This window comes from Saccopteryx bilineata, chromosome 8 (assembly GCF_036850765.1).
Source record: "Saccopteryx bilineata isolate mSacBil1 chromosome 8, mSacBil1_pri_phased_curated, whole genome shotgun sequence".
Taxonomy (NCBI): Eukaryota; Metazoa; Chordata; class Mammalia; order Chiroptera; family Emballonuridae; genus Saccopteryx; species Saccopteryx bilineata.
In genome coordinates this window covers 60,157,176-60,176,494 of record NC_089497.1, presented here as the reverse complement: position 1 = coordinate 60,176,494, position 19,319 = coordinate 60,157,176, and the positions used below count along the sequence as shown (strand labels likewise).

At 40.8% G+C, this 19,319-nt stretch overlaps 1 protein-coding gene and 1 non-coding gene across 3 annotated transcripts in view; both read right to left on the bottom strand.

Annotated features, from left to right (window-relative positions):
* Window positions 1-19,319, bottom strand: part of ATP13A4 (ATPase 13A4) — a 141,237-nt gene that overhangs the window by 35,544 nt on the left and 86,374 nt on the right. For both annotated transcript variants that reach the window (XM_066241702.1, XM_066241703.1), the window contains 6 exons: window positions 14,399-14,549; window positions 12,725-12,811; window positions 12,345-12,498; window positions 11,090-11,201; window positions 5,220-5,344; window positions 872-1,035 (listed from right to left, as the gene is read on the bottom strand). In XM_066241702.1, the coding sequence (XP_066097799.1) occupies window positions 872-1,035; window positions 5,220-5,344; window positions 11,090-11,201; window positions 12,345-12,498; window positions 12,725-12,811; window positions 14,399-14,549 (793 nt within the window). The remainder of the gene's footprint in view (window positions 1-871; window positions 1,036-5,219; window positions 5,345-11,089; window positions 11,202-12,344; window positions 12,499-12,724; window positions 12,812-14,398; window positions 14,550-19,319) is intronic.
* LOC136312398 (small nucleolar RNA SNORA2/SNORA34 family) lies at window positions 5,678-5,814 on the bottom strand. The gene has a single exon (XR_010726986.1). It is a non-coding gene; the product is annotated as a small nucleolar RNA SNORA2/SNORA34 family (small nucleolar RNA).

Genomic DNA, 19,319 nt, shown 5'->3' with positions numbered 1-19,319 from the left:
TGTGTCCTCTTCTCATCCTGATTTGATCTCCGGGAGTCCCCCAGAAGATCACACTTCACACATTTTAAGTATAAAATACAAACGCACTGCCGCTTAACAGATCTCCCCCTGAAGTGAGAACTTACTTTTTTTTTCTTTCTTAGAGAATTAATATTGTTCCACAAGGACACAATAGAGATAGGGTACTGACAAGATATGAGATAAATGAATAAAACTTTTTCCTCCACCTTGAAGATATAGTCTGATTTTTCAATTTGCACAGTGATATCTCTCCTGGGGACTAAATCTCCTCTGAACTCAACAGGGTGGCTGACAAGCAAGGGAAAAATGGGAAATTAGGTTCTTAGGCTCCCCTTTTACTATATTCTTTCTCATACAGAATCAAAAACTTTTTAAGATTAAAAAAATGGATTACTTCCAGGCCTGACCTGTCGTGGCGCAGTGGATAATGCGTCGACCTGGAAATGCTGAGGTCGCCGGTTCAAAACCCTGGGCTTGCCTGGTCAAGGCACATATGGGAGTTGATGCTTCCAGCTCCTCCCCCCCTTCTCTCTCTCTGTCTCTCCTCTCTCTCTCTCTCTCTCTCTCTCTCTCTCTCTCTCTCTGTCTCTCCCTCTCCTCTCTAAAAAATGAATAAATAAAAAAAAAAATGGATTACTTCCAGCATCCAGGAAGTAAGTACCTTAAAACTTGGTTAGAAAGATATGGGAAATTTATATAATTGAGTTTTTCACACTGTGGATGTGTTAGACATTTGGAGAAGTATTTTGAACCTAGGTCATCTGTACACATCAGCCAGTCAAAGCTGCTCTGTCACCTACACTGTGAAACAAGTTAGATAATATGGCAGAAAGGCTGTTTTTAGGTCTACCTGGTTCCCGTATACAATGTGTTTGTTCTCTTCGACTAATTTCCAAGATATAGATGCTGATGAGGACCCAGTACTTTCATTCGCTTCAATGAGGATGACTTTCTGGCCTTCAGAAATCATTCCAGACTTCCTGGCCACGGTTATTGCAGTCTGAAGGTTGTCACCTAGAAGAAAGGAACCATGTTCCAACATGAGGCTGAAGAAATAGAACGAATTCATGGAGGGCCTAGAAAACTGGGGTGAGGAATTAAGATCTTATTGTAGATATGAGGAGAAATAACCTCTAAGGTCTCCCTCAGCCCTGACATTCCTGTATTTCATGATCCCTTTTCTGGTTTCTGCTGCTTTTCATCTGGTTACTTCAAGATCTACCAGTGTATTTTTGTCAGAGTGAGAAGGAAATATGAATCTATTCTTGTCATTTGTTAACAGCTTGGTAAACATTGAGCAAAACCCTACTGGTTTAATGTAGTATCTGGTGGTTCTACTTTCAGCAAAGATGATTTAGGCCACTACAATCTATTTCTTTCGCTGACAACAATGGAAAACTCTGAACAAAAATACAAACGCAACTAACTACCCAAGGACTTTGAAAAGTGAACATAAGCAGGCAGAATATGGAAGAGAGTCAAATTTGGAGAAAAACTGACAAGGTGTTCAGAGAGTCTCCGCTTTTTTCTCTCTCTCTTTCCTCTCACATAGTTGACCCTAGAGCTGTGTGAGAAGCAAAAACTCTGAGAAACTAACCTTTTTGATCAGAGGAACTAGGAAAAGGGGTGCCTGAGGGTTAAAGAGTTATGAAGCAAATCCTAGAAAGGAATGACTTAGACAAGGAGACTAATTCAGTGTGAACTATGTAAGTTCTGGGCCCAACTCAGAGCTGTGCATGCGTAGAACAAACGCAAAGGATACCAAAGGGCTTCAAGAATTGAATGGTGGTACTAATTACCTCTTATGTCCCAGAGATTTTCTGGCTAAAAAAAAAATTAAAAATTATTCAGGGAATTGTAACAGTCCCCAAAGTCTCCAAATACCATATTTGAAATATTTAGGATACTCAACATACAAAAAAAAAAAAAAAAAAAAAAAGAGCCCTGGAAAGTCTGGCCAATTCTCAAGAAATAGTAGTAATTGACACTTGCTTATCCAGATAGTTAAGATTAATATTCTTGAAATAAATAACAACATAGAAGTTCTCAACAGGAAAAATATATACTTTATAAAAAGTTTCAAATGGCTTCTTTGGAGCTGAACAATATAATAACTAAAATTTAAAAAATTCACTAGAGGCATTCAGTAACAGAATGGAGGCGAGTCAGTGAACTGGAAGAAAGAGCTATAGAAATGACAAAATCTGAAGAACAGAGAAAAAATTCTTTAAAAAAAAGACTGAAAAATATAAAACAAGCTCACATATATGTTATTAGAGTAAAAAGAGAGAGAAGAAAGACTGGAACAGGAAAATTATTTTTGAAGAAATAATAGCAGAAAACTTCCCAAATATGTTCAAAAATTTAAATGTACAAATTCAAGAAGCTTCGTGAACCCCTAATAATTCAGTGAGACCCAAATCCAGCACATAATCAAACTCCTAAAAACCAAAGACAAAGAAAATATCTTAGAAGCCGCTAAAAAAAAAAATACATTCTATATATAGGAATAATGATTCAAATTAAAATTAGCACAAATTTCTGTTTAAAAACCATCAAGGCCAGACGACAATGAAACATCATCCTTAAGGTACAGAAAGAAAAAAAGCCTGTCAACTCAGACTTCTATAGCTAATGAAAATATTCTTCAGAATAAAGTAAAAATAAAGACATTCTTAGATGATGGGAAACTAAGATTATTTATTTATTTATTTTTGCCAGAGGACATGCTCAAAAAGAAATGTTAAAAAGCTCTTAAGGCTGAAAAGAAATGATTCCAGATGGAAACTTAGAACATAAGGAATGAAAACATAGAAATAATAAGAATTTGAGTAAATATAAAAGTCTGTTTTTCTTCACTTATGAACTTCAACTCTTGACTGTTGAAAGTGAAAAGGGTAACATTTCCTTTGGGGTTTGTACCGTCAGTCATACCCAGGACAACTATAACACAAAGGAGAGAGCAGAAAGAAAGTTTATGGTTGTAAGACTTCTTGAAAGGATAGGTATGGATGTTGTAATTCTTAGGACAACTACTAAAAAATAAATTATGTAAGATCTGGCTGGCTATCCTTAGCATAGCTTCTTTCAGGTTTCTACCAAAATCCTTATAAAAATCCTCAAAAGAGCTACCTGGTGGGAAGGAGCTGCTTTACCCTGACGTTGGAAGAGCGCAGGGAGCGCTGAGAGCTAAGGCTTCTTCCTCCGCCTCAGCAGGACACCAGCAGGGTCTGCTCTGCAGTGCAGGCCCATTTTGCATCTACCACCCTTCAGAGTTCTACTATTTAAGACATGTATATATAATTACATGAGCCTCCGTGATCTGACAAAGATATATAATCACCTATTTAAGACACCCCAGGAGCTGTTGTAGATAGGAAAAGATCATACAGAACAACCAGAACAAGACAGATAAAGTAGAATCACTGTGGGAGACAAATAAAATCTGCATTAACAACAACAATAAAAAAGTTTTCTAGAGTCACTGCTACCACACTCACCACAAAATATAATTTAAGAACTCAATTCAGCAGGTGATTTGGAGAAGATAACAGTCATTTCTGAGACCCGAATTTCTGGTTTGAAAAAACTGGGTGTAAAAAAACATCTTAAAGCAGACTTATAAAAATATGACAGTCACAAGAAAAAAGATAAGAAGCTGAGAGGATAGACCCAGGAGGTCTGTCATAGGAATAATAGAAACTCCCAAAGAGAAAAAGGGAAGAGAGAGAACAAAGGCAATAATTAAATGAACAACAGAAGAAATTTTCAAACAATAGAAGAAATTTTCCTAAGAAAAAGAAGATAGATTAAAAGTGCTATGTTCCAGACCAAATTAATGTAAAATGACAAACTTATAGGCATATTCTGGTAACGTTTCTAAACTTTAAAGTTAAAGGAAAAGGATTATATGCAGAAAAGAACAAGTTACTCATAGTGGGCTGGAGTTGGACTTGTAATATGCAATACCAAAAACCAGAGGACAAAGGAAACCTACAGGTTATTAAGAAAAAAAAAGAATGTAACCCAAAAAATTTATACTCATTCAACTGTTAGAGCAAAGAAAAATATTCCAGGTTCTGTAAGAAATCAGAAAGTATATCACTCTTCTATCATGTCCAAGGACAATTCTGGAGAAAAAAAATTATAACCAAGCAAAGAAAGAAACAGAACAGAAATTTAAATGAGGGAAGAAGTAAAGAGGGATGATAATCAACTCTTATTTCTACACAAGTCTAAATGATTAAGGGTAGATTATGAGAATGTATAATATAGTGCTAAATAAAGATTTTTGAAACAGAGGTCTCTTAATGTAGGGGAAATTTTAGTAAGTAGTAAATTAATCCAGCAACATCTAAAAGTTGGATTGGGGGACTGGAAAAGGAGAGAGTAAAAGTGATCTAATGTCTCTTGGATTGTGGAGGCTGGAATAGGGGGATGGAAAGTACAGAAGGGAAAATATTAATATTCTAGAAGTCCCAACAGATTGGGTTCAGGGGACGCGGGGGGGGGGGGGGTGAATACTCTATCTTGGCAACACAACTAATAGAGCTGAGTGCTTTTGACCGTGAGATCGGGGAAAGAAAAGACAATCAAAATCTATGAATGCATTAGGAAATCATTTGTTCTCCACTCAGAAGCATTCATTAGGAAATGCTTATTTCTCTTGCATGATCCTTTCTCACCACTCCCGTTTGTGTGATTTCGGACGGTGGGGAGGAAGTAGAGAGGGTGGCATTTTAAAAAAACCTCAGAATTGTGGATCCATTATTGATGGACTTTCCATGCAGTTTACAGACTACGCTAACTAAAAATTCTCCTCCTCCTAACGTTTAACAATAAAGTCATCATCTCTGCCTGCGTCTTCTTCTCATTCAGGTGATATCTCTTATGTTCCCTTTCAGAGAAGACACCTCACCTAAAGCAGCCAGTCGGACACTCTGCCACATGTACTTCATAACACTCATTACTAGCGGTTTACTTGATTATCTGATTGTTGATGGACTGAGTGATTGATTTTCTGTCTCATTCCATCAGAATGGAAGCTCAATGAGAACAGTAATTTTGCCTTTTGTTGCTCATCTCCAGTACCTAGAATGGTGTCTGATTCATAGTAGGTAGTCATCAATGTTTGCTAAACGTGTGAATCTCGACCTATTTTCACATCAAATTCTTACCATTTTCTACTTTTTCTATACCTGTGACCATTACTGTCCTGATCCGGGCTGAGATGAGCTCTTCAAGGACAGGTTTGGTCTCTTCCTTTAATCGATTCTCCAAGACCAGCAATCCCAGAAATGCCATGTCTGATTCTACCTTGTCCCTGGATGAAACAGAAATAGCACATCATCGTCCTCCTTACAAGCAGCAAAACGAAAACAAAGGCAAATATCTCCCTGTGAGTGTGCCGACTCACTCATTTAAACACCATTCCTGAGACCCTGATATGATGTCAGGAGCCATCTGGACAGGAAGGGACACGGGATGCTGAGACATTTACTCTGACTGGACTAAGAAGAAGAAAGAGTACTTATTAAGCAAAAGATTGGTTTCAACCTTTGTAGGAAATGAACTAAATGACAACAGAGGTCTCTTCCATCTGCTGTGGTGATTTTCTTTCTTTTTAAAAATTTTTTTTTTAATTTTTATTTTTTTCATATGTTTCTTTCTAATGAATTGACCATTACATTCCTTAAGTTATGAAATGGCCAACAGACCATAGAAAGACATTTCTTTAGGCTCCTGCTTGAAACCAGCAGCTTCAGCAAACTGCTGGCCTTGATTAAGGGCCAATGCTGTGGTGATTTTAGTGACTTTCCCTGCTGGCGACAACCTGAAGGGGGCGCTTCCTCTGCCACACGGCATCATAAAATATAAGTGAGGCAAAAGAAAAATATATAAAGTGCAGCTTTTTGTAGAAACCAAAGCTATAATCGGTACCATTTTAGTCCCAGGGGTATGAAGCTATTGTCTCAAAAACAGTCTCCCTTTGAAGTCCAGCCTCTCCCCAAACCCCGCAGCTGGTAACATTACTCTTTTACATAAAGTATGAATGTGCCTGCAGCAAGAGGGGTCTCTGAGGCTCCCATCCACTGCAAGGACATCTCCAAGATATTGCACAGGACCAAGGACAGGAGAGTATATTTATGGTTGGGGGTTCAAAGATTCCTCCCAGATTCATTAACCTGAGACTCAGTCACTTCCAGCAGACACAAGAACAAGTCACCAGCACTGCCTGTATCTGGCTGAAAGACAGATGAAAGCACTACCCAGGAAAGCCACCTTGCCTTGCTTGCTGGGGGTGTCTCTTTTTGACCATAGGTATGATATCCCAGGACACTGCTGACACCTTCACCAAGTGGCAGGAAGTGGACACAGTCGGAACTGCTCGCCTCAAAGCAGGCTGAGATGACATTCTGTGTTCTTCTGAGCCTGGCATTTATGTCTCTCCACAATCTGATTTCAGACCATGTTTTCAGGTTCACCTATCACTAAACTCTTCGCCCACTCTAGTCCAGACAAATTGGACCACTGTCCATGGGTATGCTCTGTACTCAGCTGTCTCTAAGCATTTGCTCTAGACTGCTGTAAGACAGTCTTTCTTATTTCATGAAAAAGGTTATAAGTTCCCCCGGTCTGTCATGAAAATCCTTCCTATATTTTGAGGCCCAATGCTCGTGCGACTACACATAAAAAGCTCCCATAGGTAGAAATACTTGCTTCCTCAGTATATAGCTTCTACTTCAGATTAGGTTCTATTTAATTTGTCCATATATTACCACTCTTTGCTGTCTGATCTGTCTGTCTCAATTTCTTGAGGACAAGACCACCTGGTTCAACAACAAGTTCAACAATACCCATGTGCTTCTCAACACAAAAGAGATGCTTGGCCAATGTTTGCCTAGTTGAAACATTCTGGTGTCTGGTGTTACCATTTTGTTTAGGTAACCTAGGAAAATTCATTTCCTCTTTCAGAAATTCTACTGCCAGAGGGTTTTCACAAGAATTGAAATCATTTTGTCAAGTCCATGACAATTTACTGAACACTTAAATAATGCAAAAATACAGTACTAAAGAGCCGTGGCCAGATAGTTCAGTTGGCTAGAGCATCTTCCTGAAGAGCAGAGGTTGCTGGTTCAATTCCCGGTCAGGGCACATACAGGGACAGATTGAAGTTCCTGTCTCTCCCTCTCCCGTCCTTTTCCTCTCTCATTCAATTAAAAAAAATTAAAAAGTAATAAAAATAAAAAATATATATATATATATATATAACTAAAGAAAGGGGAAAGGGAATATGCAAAGACTATAGTAGCTCCTGACTCCACATTCAGTTGAGAGGACAAGATTAGATATGACTACCTTGATCATATAGAACGTTTGGAAAGTGGTCATAATGATGCTCAAATAAAAGTTCTATGGAGTCAGAGAGGAAAGTGTAATCATTTCTGGATGAAGTCATTGGACAAACCTTCCTGGAGGAGATGATATTTAAGCCAGCCATTGAAGGATAACTCAGTTTATGCCTGATTGAGATCCGCCAATCTTGCTAGCAGCCCTGGTACCCAGGCGTTAAGCTTGAGATATTTTCAGAGATCATATGACATGAGCAAGCTAATCACAAGACATCGGATTAGGCCAAGAATATGGTGACAGGGTCAAATATCTCACATAGTCTTGCAGCTCACCTTGATACTCATATTTCTGGTTCCTCTGACACTTGGCCTTCGTAGGGTTCAAAGCATAGCAGTCAGGAGTCCAGAGACGTAACCCCAGCTCTGCTCCTAGCTTGCTGTGTGACCAAGAGCAAATGACTTTCTTCGTCTGGTAATCTACTTTTTGTTTTGTAAAGATAGCAAAACGAACATATTTCGAAAGTCCCTCAAAGCTCTATGTGCTACTTCTTTTCATGAGTATTCATTCTCAACCAAGAAATAAAGAGGAAAAGCAGCCCCTTAAGGGGTCTCAAGCTCTGCAACTTGGAATAATATGCTCTCTTTTCTTGCCTCCTGTGTAGACATTATACCTCTTCCTGAAGCACCTAAAAATAACGAGGAGTATAATACAAATGGAGCATTACTATCCTTCATGTTCTTAAAATCCACATGGTTTTCAAAGGATAAAATATGCATAAAGCAAGCCAAGAACCCTCGCGGAAATGATGATATCTGTGCTGGAAGCACTCTGAGTAAATACACAACCATGTGCACGAACACCACAGAAAGAAAGTTCTATTCTAATCAGGGGTTAATGAAGGTTAGGTAAAGTAGCTTAGCTAGGATTAGATAGGTGATGTGGCCTTACCACAGGAGGGGCAAATCAACGACACGGGATCAGATCCTGTTAGTGAACTTGTGTTTGGACCTTATCAAATCTTGCAAAGTTGTCATTTCAATGGTTTCAGTACTGCTAGCCAGGGCATGTACTCTCCTGTGTGCCACAGCCGTCCTCACCCCTTACTGCGCACGTACCTCCACCATCAGAGCTTTGGTACATATACAAGCCCCAAAGCCAGGAGTCTGAAACTTGTAGATATGCACGTTTTATTATAATAATCAGAAGCAACAGCATGGTAGCCAGAATTTTGATACACATCTGTCAACAGGCTCTCAGGAAACCAAGTTCCATTCCCAATTCTGCCACATCCTGGTCCCAGATTTCCTCTTCTTTAAAATGTGAAATCCAACCTAAAAGTTCACTTTCAGATCTCTGACTTGAGTGATCTGAGTTGATTAAATTACAACAAATACCCCGAGTTGCAATAGACCAGGGGTCCCCAAACTTTTTACACAGGGGGCCAGTTCACTGTCCCTCAGACCGTTGGAGGGCCAGACTATAAAAAAAACTATGAACAAATCCCTGTGCACACTGCACATATCTTATTTTAAAGTAAAAAAACAAAACGGGAACAAATACAATATTTAAAATAAAGAACAAGTAAATTTAAATCAGCAAACTGACCAGTATTTCAATGGGAACTATGCTCCTCTCACTGACCACCAATGAAAGAGGTGCCTCTTCTGGAAGTGCGGTGGGGGCCGGATAAATGTCCTCAGGGGACCGCATGCGGCCCACGGGCCATAGTTTGGGGACCCCTGCAATAGACCCTTTAAAAGGGTCACTCTCCCCAAGGAGAGTGGCCCAGTGACTCAATATGCCCAGAAACTTAATACTCAATGACTTTATTAGAGGAGCCACTTCTGCTTCGGGACCTCACCATCCATTCACAGAGTGACAGGGTTGGGACACATCTGTGATTCTCAGCAGGGGTGCTACTGCCTCTAGAGGACAGTGTGGAAACCTTTTAGACATTTATGCAAGATTTTCTGCAATGACCAATGCACAGTGAAAAATTACTTCGCATCCCACATGCCCCTTGGCTATTTTAGAGGACATTCATGGACACTAAACAGTTTTCTACTTTCCTGAGTATAGCCTATACTGTTAATATATGTATATATTATAGTATAGATAATACAGTCATATTATGTTTAGAAATATCTAAAATTGTTTCTACACCCCTTAATTCTGTCTTACCTATAAGCACAAAGAATTTGTGCACATTTTTAATATTCTACTGAATTTTTCTGGAATATAAGTACTATGTGAGTTGAAAGGAGATTGTACTGTTTTATTTAGAGTTTCCCCGAGAGTTTTACACCATTTCGCAGCCACCTTCCTGACAGCAAGACCACTAGTGCCATCCGAGACTTCAGCGGCCACCCCTGGACCAGTCTGCACTCCTGGCTATGTGGCCCTAATGGTTCTACACTCAGGTGCCAGTAACGTATTGCTTCATTTTGTTTTAGTGGAATCGGCTGGACATTCATTGAGCTACCTATTACTTTTGTAAGACATTGTATTTTTTGCTTTTATTTTTACTGTATAGGATGACATCATATTTAATTTTACAAAGACTGTGCAGATTATATAAATTTTATGTTAGTACATAAAAGAAAGTGCTACAAAATATAGTTATAGCAAGACAGAGTTGTTGAGTGTGACAAGGTTGAACACAAATATATTAGACCTCCCAAATTTTAAATCCTAAGTAACAAAATAAGCTTTGTTTATCCCCACAGCAGTGTTATCAATAATGGCTGGCACTGACTACTGGACATGGCATTGAAGGTGAAACAAACATGATAGCTTAAAACAGTGGAAAATAAAACAACAAATAAAATTGAACCAATAGCCCCTGTTCACTTCTTCTGAGGATCCTTATTTTGTTCTACTCATAGCAAGACTTTCTCTACAATGGCCACTCTGAAGCTTTTCTTGTTTTTCTACTTAGTTTATCTCATTCCAAGATATATTTTTTTCCCATCAAGTTGTGTATTTCTTATCAAGAATCTTTCAGACAAATGTTATCTTTTCTAACCTCCAACTAATTCACCAACTATAATTTAAAAAAATTAGCTACCATATTTCCCCAATATAAGACGCACCTTAATTTTAGGGCCCGAAATTTGAAAAAAAAAATGTATTACATAAAGTTATTGAACTCAAGTTTTATTCATCATAAAATTTATACAACTCCTCATGACTGTCAACACTCCCATCCATTAGCTTGTCCTCATCTGTGTCTGATGACGAATCACTGTCTTCAACAATGAGCGCAAAAACAAGCAAGAAAAAGTGGGAAATGCAAGTAAAAAAATCTACAGCTATTGTATCAGACGCACTCACTTTTTTGCCCCCAAACTTTTCCAAAAAGGGTGCTTCTTATACATGGGGAAATACAGTACATGTACTTGTATTCAGTCAAAATGGGGGTATGGTCATAATTTCGCACTACGAAACATTGCTTATAGTCATACGTCTGTTTTCACAAAGTTGTACAAGCATATCATTTTTCACAGTGTACACAGCTATTTCCCACAAATTTTCCTAGCCAGTGTTCACATCAGCTTTGTGATTTAGACAAGGTAGGGATGATCATATTCCTGTTAACTAAGCTGAAAGACATCATATTCAAACAAATCCAGCAACCTATGTTGCTGGTCCACTGTCCAGTCTGGTGCATCTGCCCACCAAATCATCCTGCTTCATGACAATCCTTCACATTTACCTTGTCAAGGCAATGGTGTGGTGGTCCGTGTCCAGCTTCCTGTAGGCCAGTGCTATGACCCGGAAGCCCTGTGTTGTGTAACTCTGCAGTTCACTAACAAAGCTAGTTGGTACTGTTCAAAAAATAACACAAGATTAGTAGGCAGTATTTACTCAGTTGTTACTGGTGCAGAAATTCTTTACAAACAGATCCAATACTTACAAAAAAAAAAAAAAAAGAAGGACCATACCTCTAAAAAAGTACACATTAATTAGTAAGAACATGCCCTAAATACAACTGCATTGTCAGGATTGACCTCTTGGTATTCAGTGAGGCTGAAATGAGAAGGAAGCACTTAAAAAAATGAGAAAAGTATATAATTCTTTTTTTTTCTCTTAAGATTAACCAACAAACATTTATTGACCGTCTACTATGTGCCAAGCATTGCCTCTGCAGAGGTTAAACTATATGCCCCACTCCCAGGATGTCTAGTAAGGAAGCAAACAGTAGACTGACAATACAGTCAAATGTGATCATGGCTATGACCCAGCAATTGCAGTGTGCTATGCTGTGGAGGCACTTAGAGAAACATGTCTTGGACTGAGAGGAAGCAGTTAGAAGAAGGAAGGAAAGGGCATTTTGGCTGAGGGAGCGCCATGTGCTCGGGAATGGACAGATGACAAAGCCAGTCTTGAATAGCAGGTTCAGCTCCAGAAAAGCACAGAATGTGAGGATAGGTGTGGTAAGGCCTATCTGGAAAGTTTAAGAGGAGTCAGATCATGAAAGCCTTCTATAAAATCTTCAAGGAGTTTGAGATTTTCCTGGAGCCTATAGGAAGCAACCCTAACAAAAAAAGTGGAAACTGACAATATAGTTACATATGTGATGGAAAAACCAATCTAGACAGAATAGAAAACGTGAATCAGGGTAGGGTGACTGGGAGCAGGGGATCATTCACCAAGTACTGAAGTGATCCAGTGGAAGGAAGATGAGGGCCTGAGCTGATGGCTTGACAAGGCCTTGGAGTAGCAGTTGCCAAGATAGGCACACAGAGGGAGAGGGACACATCTGGAAAGAACTGGGTTAAACTGGGAGGAGGGCGGCACTGGTAGTATCATCCACCAAGATGGGAAATACAGGAAGTGAGAAAGATACTCTTGATTTAGGTATTCAGTTGGGGGTGTAAATGAGTCATCTTACTGGCAGAGATAGTAGGCGTTTAGATGCACAGACCAAGTGCTGAGAAGCCAGCTGTCACACAAGTCTGTTCACACACCTGTCTCAGGTCGGCAAAAGCTGGCCACCTTCTCTGGCGCACCTTTCATGAATGCCAGCCAGTCACCCCCCACCTCCTGGACAATGACTGTCATCCTCTGCAGTGCTGATGAGAACGGGAACTGGTGCAGGATTGCGATGCCTTCCACTGGGACCTGGTTGGGGCCGGGGAATGAAGAGGGACACACCGGCACGGCTTCTGCACATTGGGAATTAACTAGTCTCCCCTCGATCATTTTTTTTAAACAAATAAAGGAAACAAGTTCTCAACAATTTTCTCATGTTGAGAGAAAACACATCTATTACTTTTAAAAATTGTGGGCCTGACAGGATTTTACCCCTGAGGTCGGTGCTGCAGAGCGGGTGGCGGACGAGGCTTACCTGGCTGGCTGTCGTGCAGGGTTTAACCACCATGGCGTGTGCCGGCACTCCCTTGATGTGGACACTGTCCCCAGATATAGCCACTTCCTATTCCACAAATGGAATGTTTTTGTTGTAGAGATTTATTTCTTGTTCATCTACTGATACTACACTGAAACCCTCCCCTTGGGAGAGTCCCCAGACCACCTCTGTCTATTCTCTGGTCTCCTCCCTTGGCTAGATGGAGGTGAACCAGACTTGTTTTGCCACAGGGAAAAAAAAAAAAAAGATAATGCATTGAAAATGCTGCAAAACTTGAAGGGCAGATCTCTCTGAATTATTCATGCAATTTATCCTGCTTTGTCTTTTGGAGTGTGCTCTGTAAAGGGCCCACTCTCTATTTCTGAAGAGCTTGACTTGAGAATAGTGAGCATGAATAGCCAGACTTCCTGTGTGTGAGGCAAGCACCTGACTGTATTTCCTTCCCTGGAACTCCCAGCTGTCCTGCTCCTCCCTCTCTGTCTAATTTGGACTGGTGGTCCTCAGGGTGCTACATGGCAGGGGCTGGGATGAACTGGTTGATGTGTAGTAAACACTCAGTAATTTCTGTAATAATGACCCTAAATTATAGTCAAAAGAACTTTTACCAAAGATGCCAAAATGCTTTGTAATCATCTCATTGAGTAGCTGAAAAAGTCTCAGAGGGGGGATTGTAATCCCTCCTTAAAGATACAGAAACAGTAACCCAGGAAGGATAAAGATTGGCATAGCCCTATCAGACGGCTACAGAACCATGTGGCACTAGAGTTGGAAAGGACCCTTCATTGGGGCTCGTGTGTGTAGAGTGGGGCGCAGAGCTGCACCTGGCTGCAGGAGTCGACGGGGGCTCGTGGCTGAGTAGGCGGGATGTGTGTTCCCTAAGCTTTACCCTTACTCCCCATTTCAACCAGAGCAACTCTGTTTGTTTTGTATTAGGTGCTTCTGAATAAGGTTTCCTGTTAAGAAAGATTCCAAGCTTCTTTGTTTCTTTCTTTGAGAGTACTTGCTGGCCTACTTCAATTTCCTCATTTTAAGGTCATGGGAGCCAAGCCCCAACAAGAGAGATGACTTCACAGGATCAAGGGGTCAGTTAGAGCAGAGCCCAAACTAGAAGTGGGAGAGCCAGATTCCTCTTCCTGAAGAATGTCACTTGCTCTTCAATCCACTTTAAAGTCTCAGTGAAAGCTCTCATGTTTTCCTTTTTATTGTTTCCAGACTTACAAACAAAAATCAATACACTACTAAAAGGACTAACACTCCTGGTAACAATGAGTTATCCTAAGCACGGGGGACGTGATGTTTCTTAATCCCCATATTCTAGAAAACTAATACCAGACATTGATCAAACTATAATCTGAAAATTTGGATAACAATTATATAATAACTATAAGTGCTTTGACGTGATCAAGCCTGTAATATGTGCCAGGTACGATACCGGGAATTTTTTAAAGGCCTCATTCCATTTGTTCACAACAAGCCTACCATGGAGTAACAAGGTGCAGAGGAGGAAGGCAGGCTCGGGACGGTTCGCCTCTCACTACTTCAGGGCTCCATATGGAGACCTCACATTTCGTGAGTATTAAATACCAGTGATAAAACCTGTGTGACTCTGGCAGTGAAGAAACTTCTCAGATTCTCTGCAGACCAAAGGCTTACCCAGTTGGTAGCTTCAAACATTTTCAGGTCCAGAGGGTCTCCCTGGATGGTCTCGTCCAGAAGGATCAGAGAGTGGCAGCTGGCCATGGCCGCAGCCAGCGGGCCCCACGGCAAAGCCCTGCCCGAGGCGAAGCTGTGGACCTCCTGGAAGCTAATGGGGGAAAGGGCGAGGGCTTCAGTTTGTATTTCTCCCGGTCAGAATGCAGCCTCTGTAGGTGACTTTTTAAAAGTATACATAATTTGCTGTGCTTTGTTACATTACATACCCATTCTCCAGTCCCCCCAAGTTAATAGCGCGTCCTTCAGCATCATCCTTGTATGAGTTCAGTGAGTATGAAAAAGATCTTTGAGTTTCTTTCAAGCTCTTTCTTCTCTCTTTTCCTTTCTCTGGCATGGACTTAATTCCAGAGGTATGGAAGGAACTAGAAATATCACCTTTAATTGTAAGCACATCCATTCCCACTCCAGCTACCAGACCACTTCATGTCCACGGCTGTGAGACACACAGCCGCAATCACGTGGTGGCTTTCTGTGTGCATGTGTGCCCCCTCATTCATCCTCAGGGCCACACTATGTTGTCTGTATCTCTCCAACATATTTGATGTGTGGCCAACATTAGACAGTCAGCAAATGTATGGGTGAATAAATGAATGAGTAGGTACTAAAAATCTGAAAAGACTACACCACTCATCTTCCTAGTTCTTTCTTGAAAAGGTTTTCACTTGTCCCATTTTGCCTTAAAATGTGGTCTCCAGGATCAGACTATTATTTCTGATGATATGGACACTGCGTTTCTTTAAATGCTGCTTTAGGCTGCTTGAGCCTTTTGGTCTTGAAAGAACACAGTGTTAACTCATAATTCAGCTGTATTCTTCCTGACTTCCTCATTTAGGCTTCTCTACGAGTTCAAAACCTCTCAGCTGATTACTGACCCTGCTGATCATATCTATTATTACATATCAAAGGATTAATTTATCTTAGTGGTTTACAACTGGCCCTTGATATTTTAATAAACATGTAAAAAAAAGGACACCACCAGCTATGTGATTAACACAGAAGCTTAAGCTCACACTGAAAAGTAAATACAGATCGGGTAAGAAAGGAACCTGTTTTTAAGATGGCATGCACGCTGTCATCAGTATGTAATTCTGAATTTGTGATTCTGAGTTCCTAAAAATTGGGCCAGACTCCAGTTTACACAACGGAGAAATAGAGCTCTCTGTCATCCCGATCTCTGCATTTTTACTTGAATGCTTGTGATTTTTCAAGCTCAGGTAGTGTTCCAATGGTTCTTGAAGTATCTGACACACCGGGAAAACCCTTTTTGGGAAAAGTAAGAATTACTAGAGCTCAGTTTTTCTGAGAATATATTTAATAGTTTATAAGTCAGGTTCTAGCTTCTTACCTAGAATTAAATGTGCTTTCTCTCATGTCATGAATTAAATTTGGTGATTAAAAAAATGTTTTTAGTTGTTCTTTTTGTGGACAAACAGGAGCCACATGCTGAACCCGAGAAGCTCAAGGGAGGCTGGCATGGTGGCCTTGCAGACTCAGGGACCCAGAGTAACCACACAGGGTGGTCTGAAATTAAAACTTTCTAACCAAAAGCAGCTCATAGTGGGTAGTCATGTCCTAGGGAGGTATTTTTCTCTCTCTTTTTAAAATATTTTTGGTGACAGAGACAGAGAGAGGGACAGAGAGGGACAAACAGACAGGAAAGGAGAGATATGAGAAGCATCAATTCTTCGTTGTGGCACCTTAGTTGTTCATTAATTGCTCTCTCATATGTACCCTGACCGTGGGGCTACAGCCAACTGAGAGACCCCTTGCTCAAGCCAGTGACCTTGGGCTCAAGCTGGTGAGCTTTGCTCAAACCAGATGAGCCTACGCTCAAGCTGGCGACCTCGGGGTTTCAAACCTTAGTTTTCCACATCCCAGTCTGATGTTCTATCCATTGCGCCACAGCCTGCTCAGGTATTTTTGTCTAACAAAGGTCAATGCTTACCTTAATCAAGCCTGTTTTTTGTCTTTTGCATCTACAATAACATACTTGATAACATGCCTTTGAAATGTAGGGGTCATCTTCTTTTCCTGCCCCACTCAGAACAGGCATCCCACCAGACCAGGAACCAATAAACCCCCTCATTGTTATTACCATGTTAATTAACTGTTAACTATTTTATACCTGCTTATGTAAAAGAAGTTTCAGTATATACATTTTTACTTTGTATCTAATTCAAAAGATTACCCCCTCTTTGTTTTTTTCCCCTTGCTAATCAATTACCAATCAATTTCATGTAACCTCCCCCCCTTATGTCTTTCTTTTTGCTTCTTTTGTATAAAATTAATGGTAAAACTGCCATTTTCTGGCCCTGGCCGGTTGGCTCAGTGGTAGAGCGTCGTCGGCCTGGCATGCAGGAGTTCCAGGTTCGATTTCCGGCCAGGGCACACAGGAGAAGCACCCATCTGCTTCTCCACCCTTCCCCTTCTCCTTCTTCTCTGTCTCTCTCTTCCCCTCCCGCAGCCAAGGCTCCATTGGAGCAAAGTTGGCCCGGTCGCTGAGGATGGCTCTATGGCTTCTGCCTCAGGCGCTAGAATGGCTCTGGTTGTAACAGAGCAACACCCCAGATGGGCAGAGCATCGCCCCCTGGTGGGCGTGCCAGGTGGATCCTGGTTCGGTGCATGCGGGAGTCTGTCTGATTGCCTACTTGTTTCTAACTTCAGAAAAATACAAAAAAAAACAAAAAAAAAACAAAAAAACCCTGCCATTTTCTGGAACATTTTCTCAATTCGTTTCTTCCCTGCAATTGTCAACAGTTTGGCTCAAATAAACTAAAAAATTCTTACAGGTTCGGAAGTTTCTTAGGTTGACATTTCAGTCTTGAAACCAATGTTCATCTATTTAAAGGAAGGCAGGAATAAAGAGTAACGGACCTGCCTGACTGGTGGTGGGACAGTGAATAGTGGTCAACCTGGGATGGGACGCTGAGGTCCCAGGTGAGGACCCAGGTTCAAAACATCAAAGTCACCTACTTGAGTGTGGGCTCATGGTTTTAGCACAGGCTCATCAGCTTCAGCCTCAGGTCGCTGGTTTGAGCCCAAGGTTGTTGGATTGATAAGAGGTCACTGGCTCAGCTGGAGTGTTCCCCCGCCCCCCCATCAAGGTACCTATGAGAAGCAATCAATGAACGACTAAAAATGAATGCCACAACTATGAGTGATGCTTCTCATTTCTCTCTCTTCCTGTCTATCTGTCTCTCTCTCTCAAAAGAAGAAGAAGAAGAAGAAGAAGAAGCTTATTAATCAATAACCTCAATTGTATAAATATATCACATTTTTATTTAAATTTGACAAGTTACATTTAGAAATAAGTTTGTTGTAAATTCAGTAAGTAGAATTGCATTCAAACCATGGAACACAATTAATTTTAGAAGAACAAACATGTACTGTGCCTCTACTGTGTGTGCCTGGTATGGTGCCACAGCATTAGGGACACAAATGTAAATAATAAAAATACTGCTCTCGGCCCTGGCCGGTTGGCTCAGCAGTAGAGCGTTGGCCCAGCGTGCAGGAGTCCCGGGTTCGATTCCCGGCCAGGGCACACAGGAGAGGCGCCCATTTGCTTCTCCACCTCTCCCCCTCTCCTTCCTCTCTGTCTCTCTCTTCCCCTCCCGCAGTGAGGCTCTATTGGAGCAAAGATAGCCCGGGCACTGGGGATGGCTCTGTGGCTTCTGCCTCAGGTGCTAGAGTGGCTCTGGACACAACAGAGCGAGGCCCAGAGGGGCAAAGCATCGCCCCTGGTGGGCATGCTGGGTGGATCCCAGTCGGGCACATGCGGGAGTCTGTCTGACTTCGTCCCCGTTTCCAGCTTCGGAAAAATGAAAAGAAAAAAAGAAAAATACTGCTCTCAAGATACTCACATATTTTAGTAAATACATACACTTTTTGTAGAAGCTGAAAAATAAAATTACTAATGAATAAGGATACCAGGTATATATCCAAATCTATCTTTGAAGGAAAATGAAAAGAACATTAGAACATTTATACATATAAAAGGCTTCTTCTGTAGACCAAAGTGGTTAGAAGTACCAATGTTAATTTCTTTAACCCAGGAAATAGACTTGTTCATAAATATTTTATATGCATGTTTTAATATGCATGTATTAGACAGCTGTAATGAAAATATTTTGTGGAAAAATTGTATGTCATCTGCATAATGCAGAGGAACTGCTGTGGGCCTTTTAAGAATAAAATGCTTTGTGATTTAGTTTGTAAATGAGAAATACCTTCATTTAAAAAAAACAAAACATAAATGTCAAATGTTCCCTATTCCCACCACACTGGAGTTTGTAGTGGAGATAAGAGCAGGCAGAGAAGTAAAGCCAGGCATGCCCACCAGAGGGCATCAGGAAAGGACATGCAGTCTTCACCAGGGGCAGCTGAAAGCTGCCAAAATGTGGAGTTCTCAGAACTAGAATACCAAGGAAAATGAGTACACTGGCTACAGCTCCCCAGATGTTCCTCTTACTGAAACTCAGTGCACATGAATGAATGTGGTGTCCTTCCTCCTAGCTCAGAAAAAGGCTTCAGTTTGTAGAAGAAACTTTACCTTCCTGAAGGAGAGTATCCTGGTATTGTCCAAATTAGGTACACTGAGCCAACTTCAGGCCCCTGACCAATAGGTTGCCTGCAAATTATATTTTAGCGAAGATTTGACTACAGTGTCCAAACTTCTTCATCTCCTGGGTGTGTGTGTGTGGCATGTGACAGGGTCTGGGGTGGGGGTAAGAGATATATTTTAGTGCAAAGTATTTAAAGGCCAAGTTAAATGAAGCTGCACTGCTCACCAAAGCCAAAGCTAAAATGTCTCTATTATTAGTTTTCATAAGAAAACACCGAGTTCTGGGAAAAGAGAAACCAC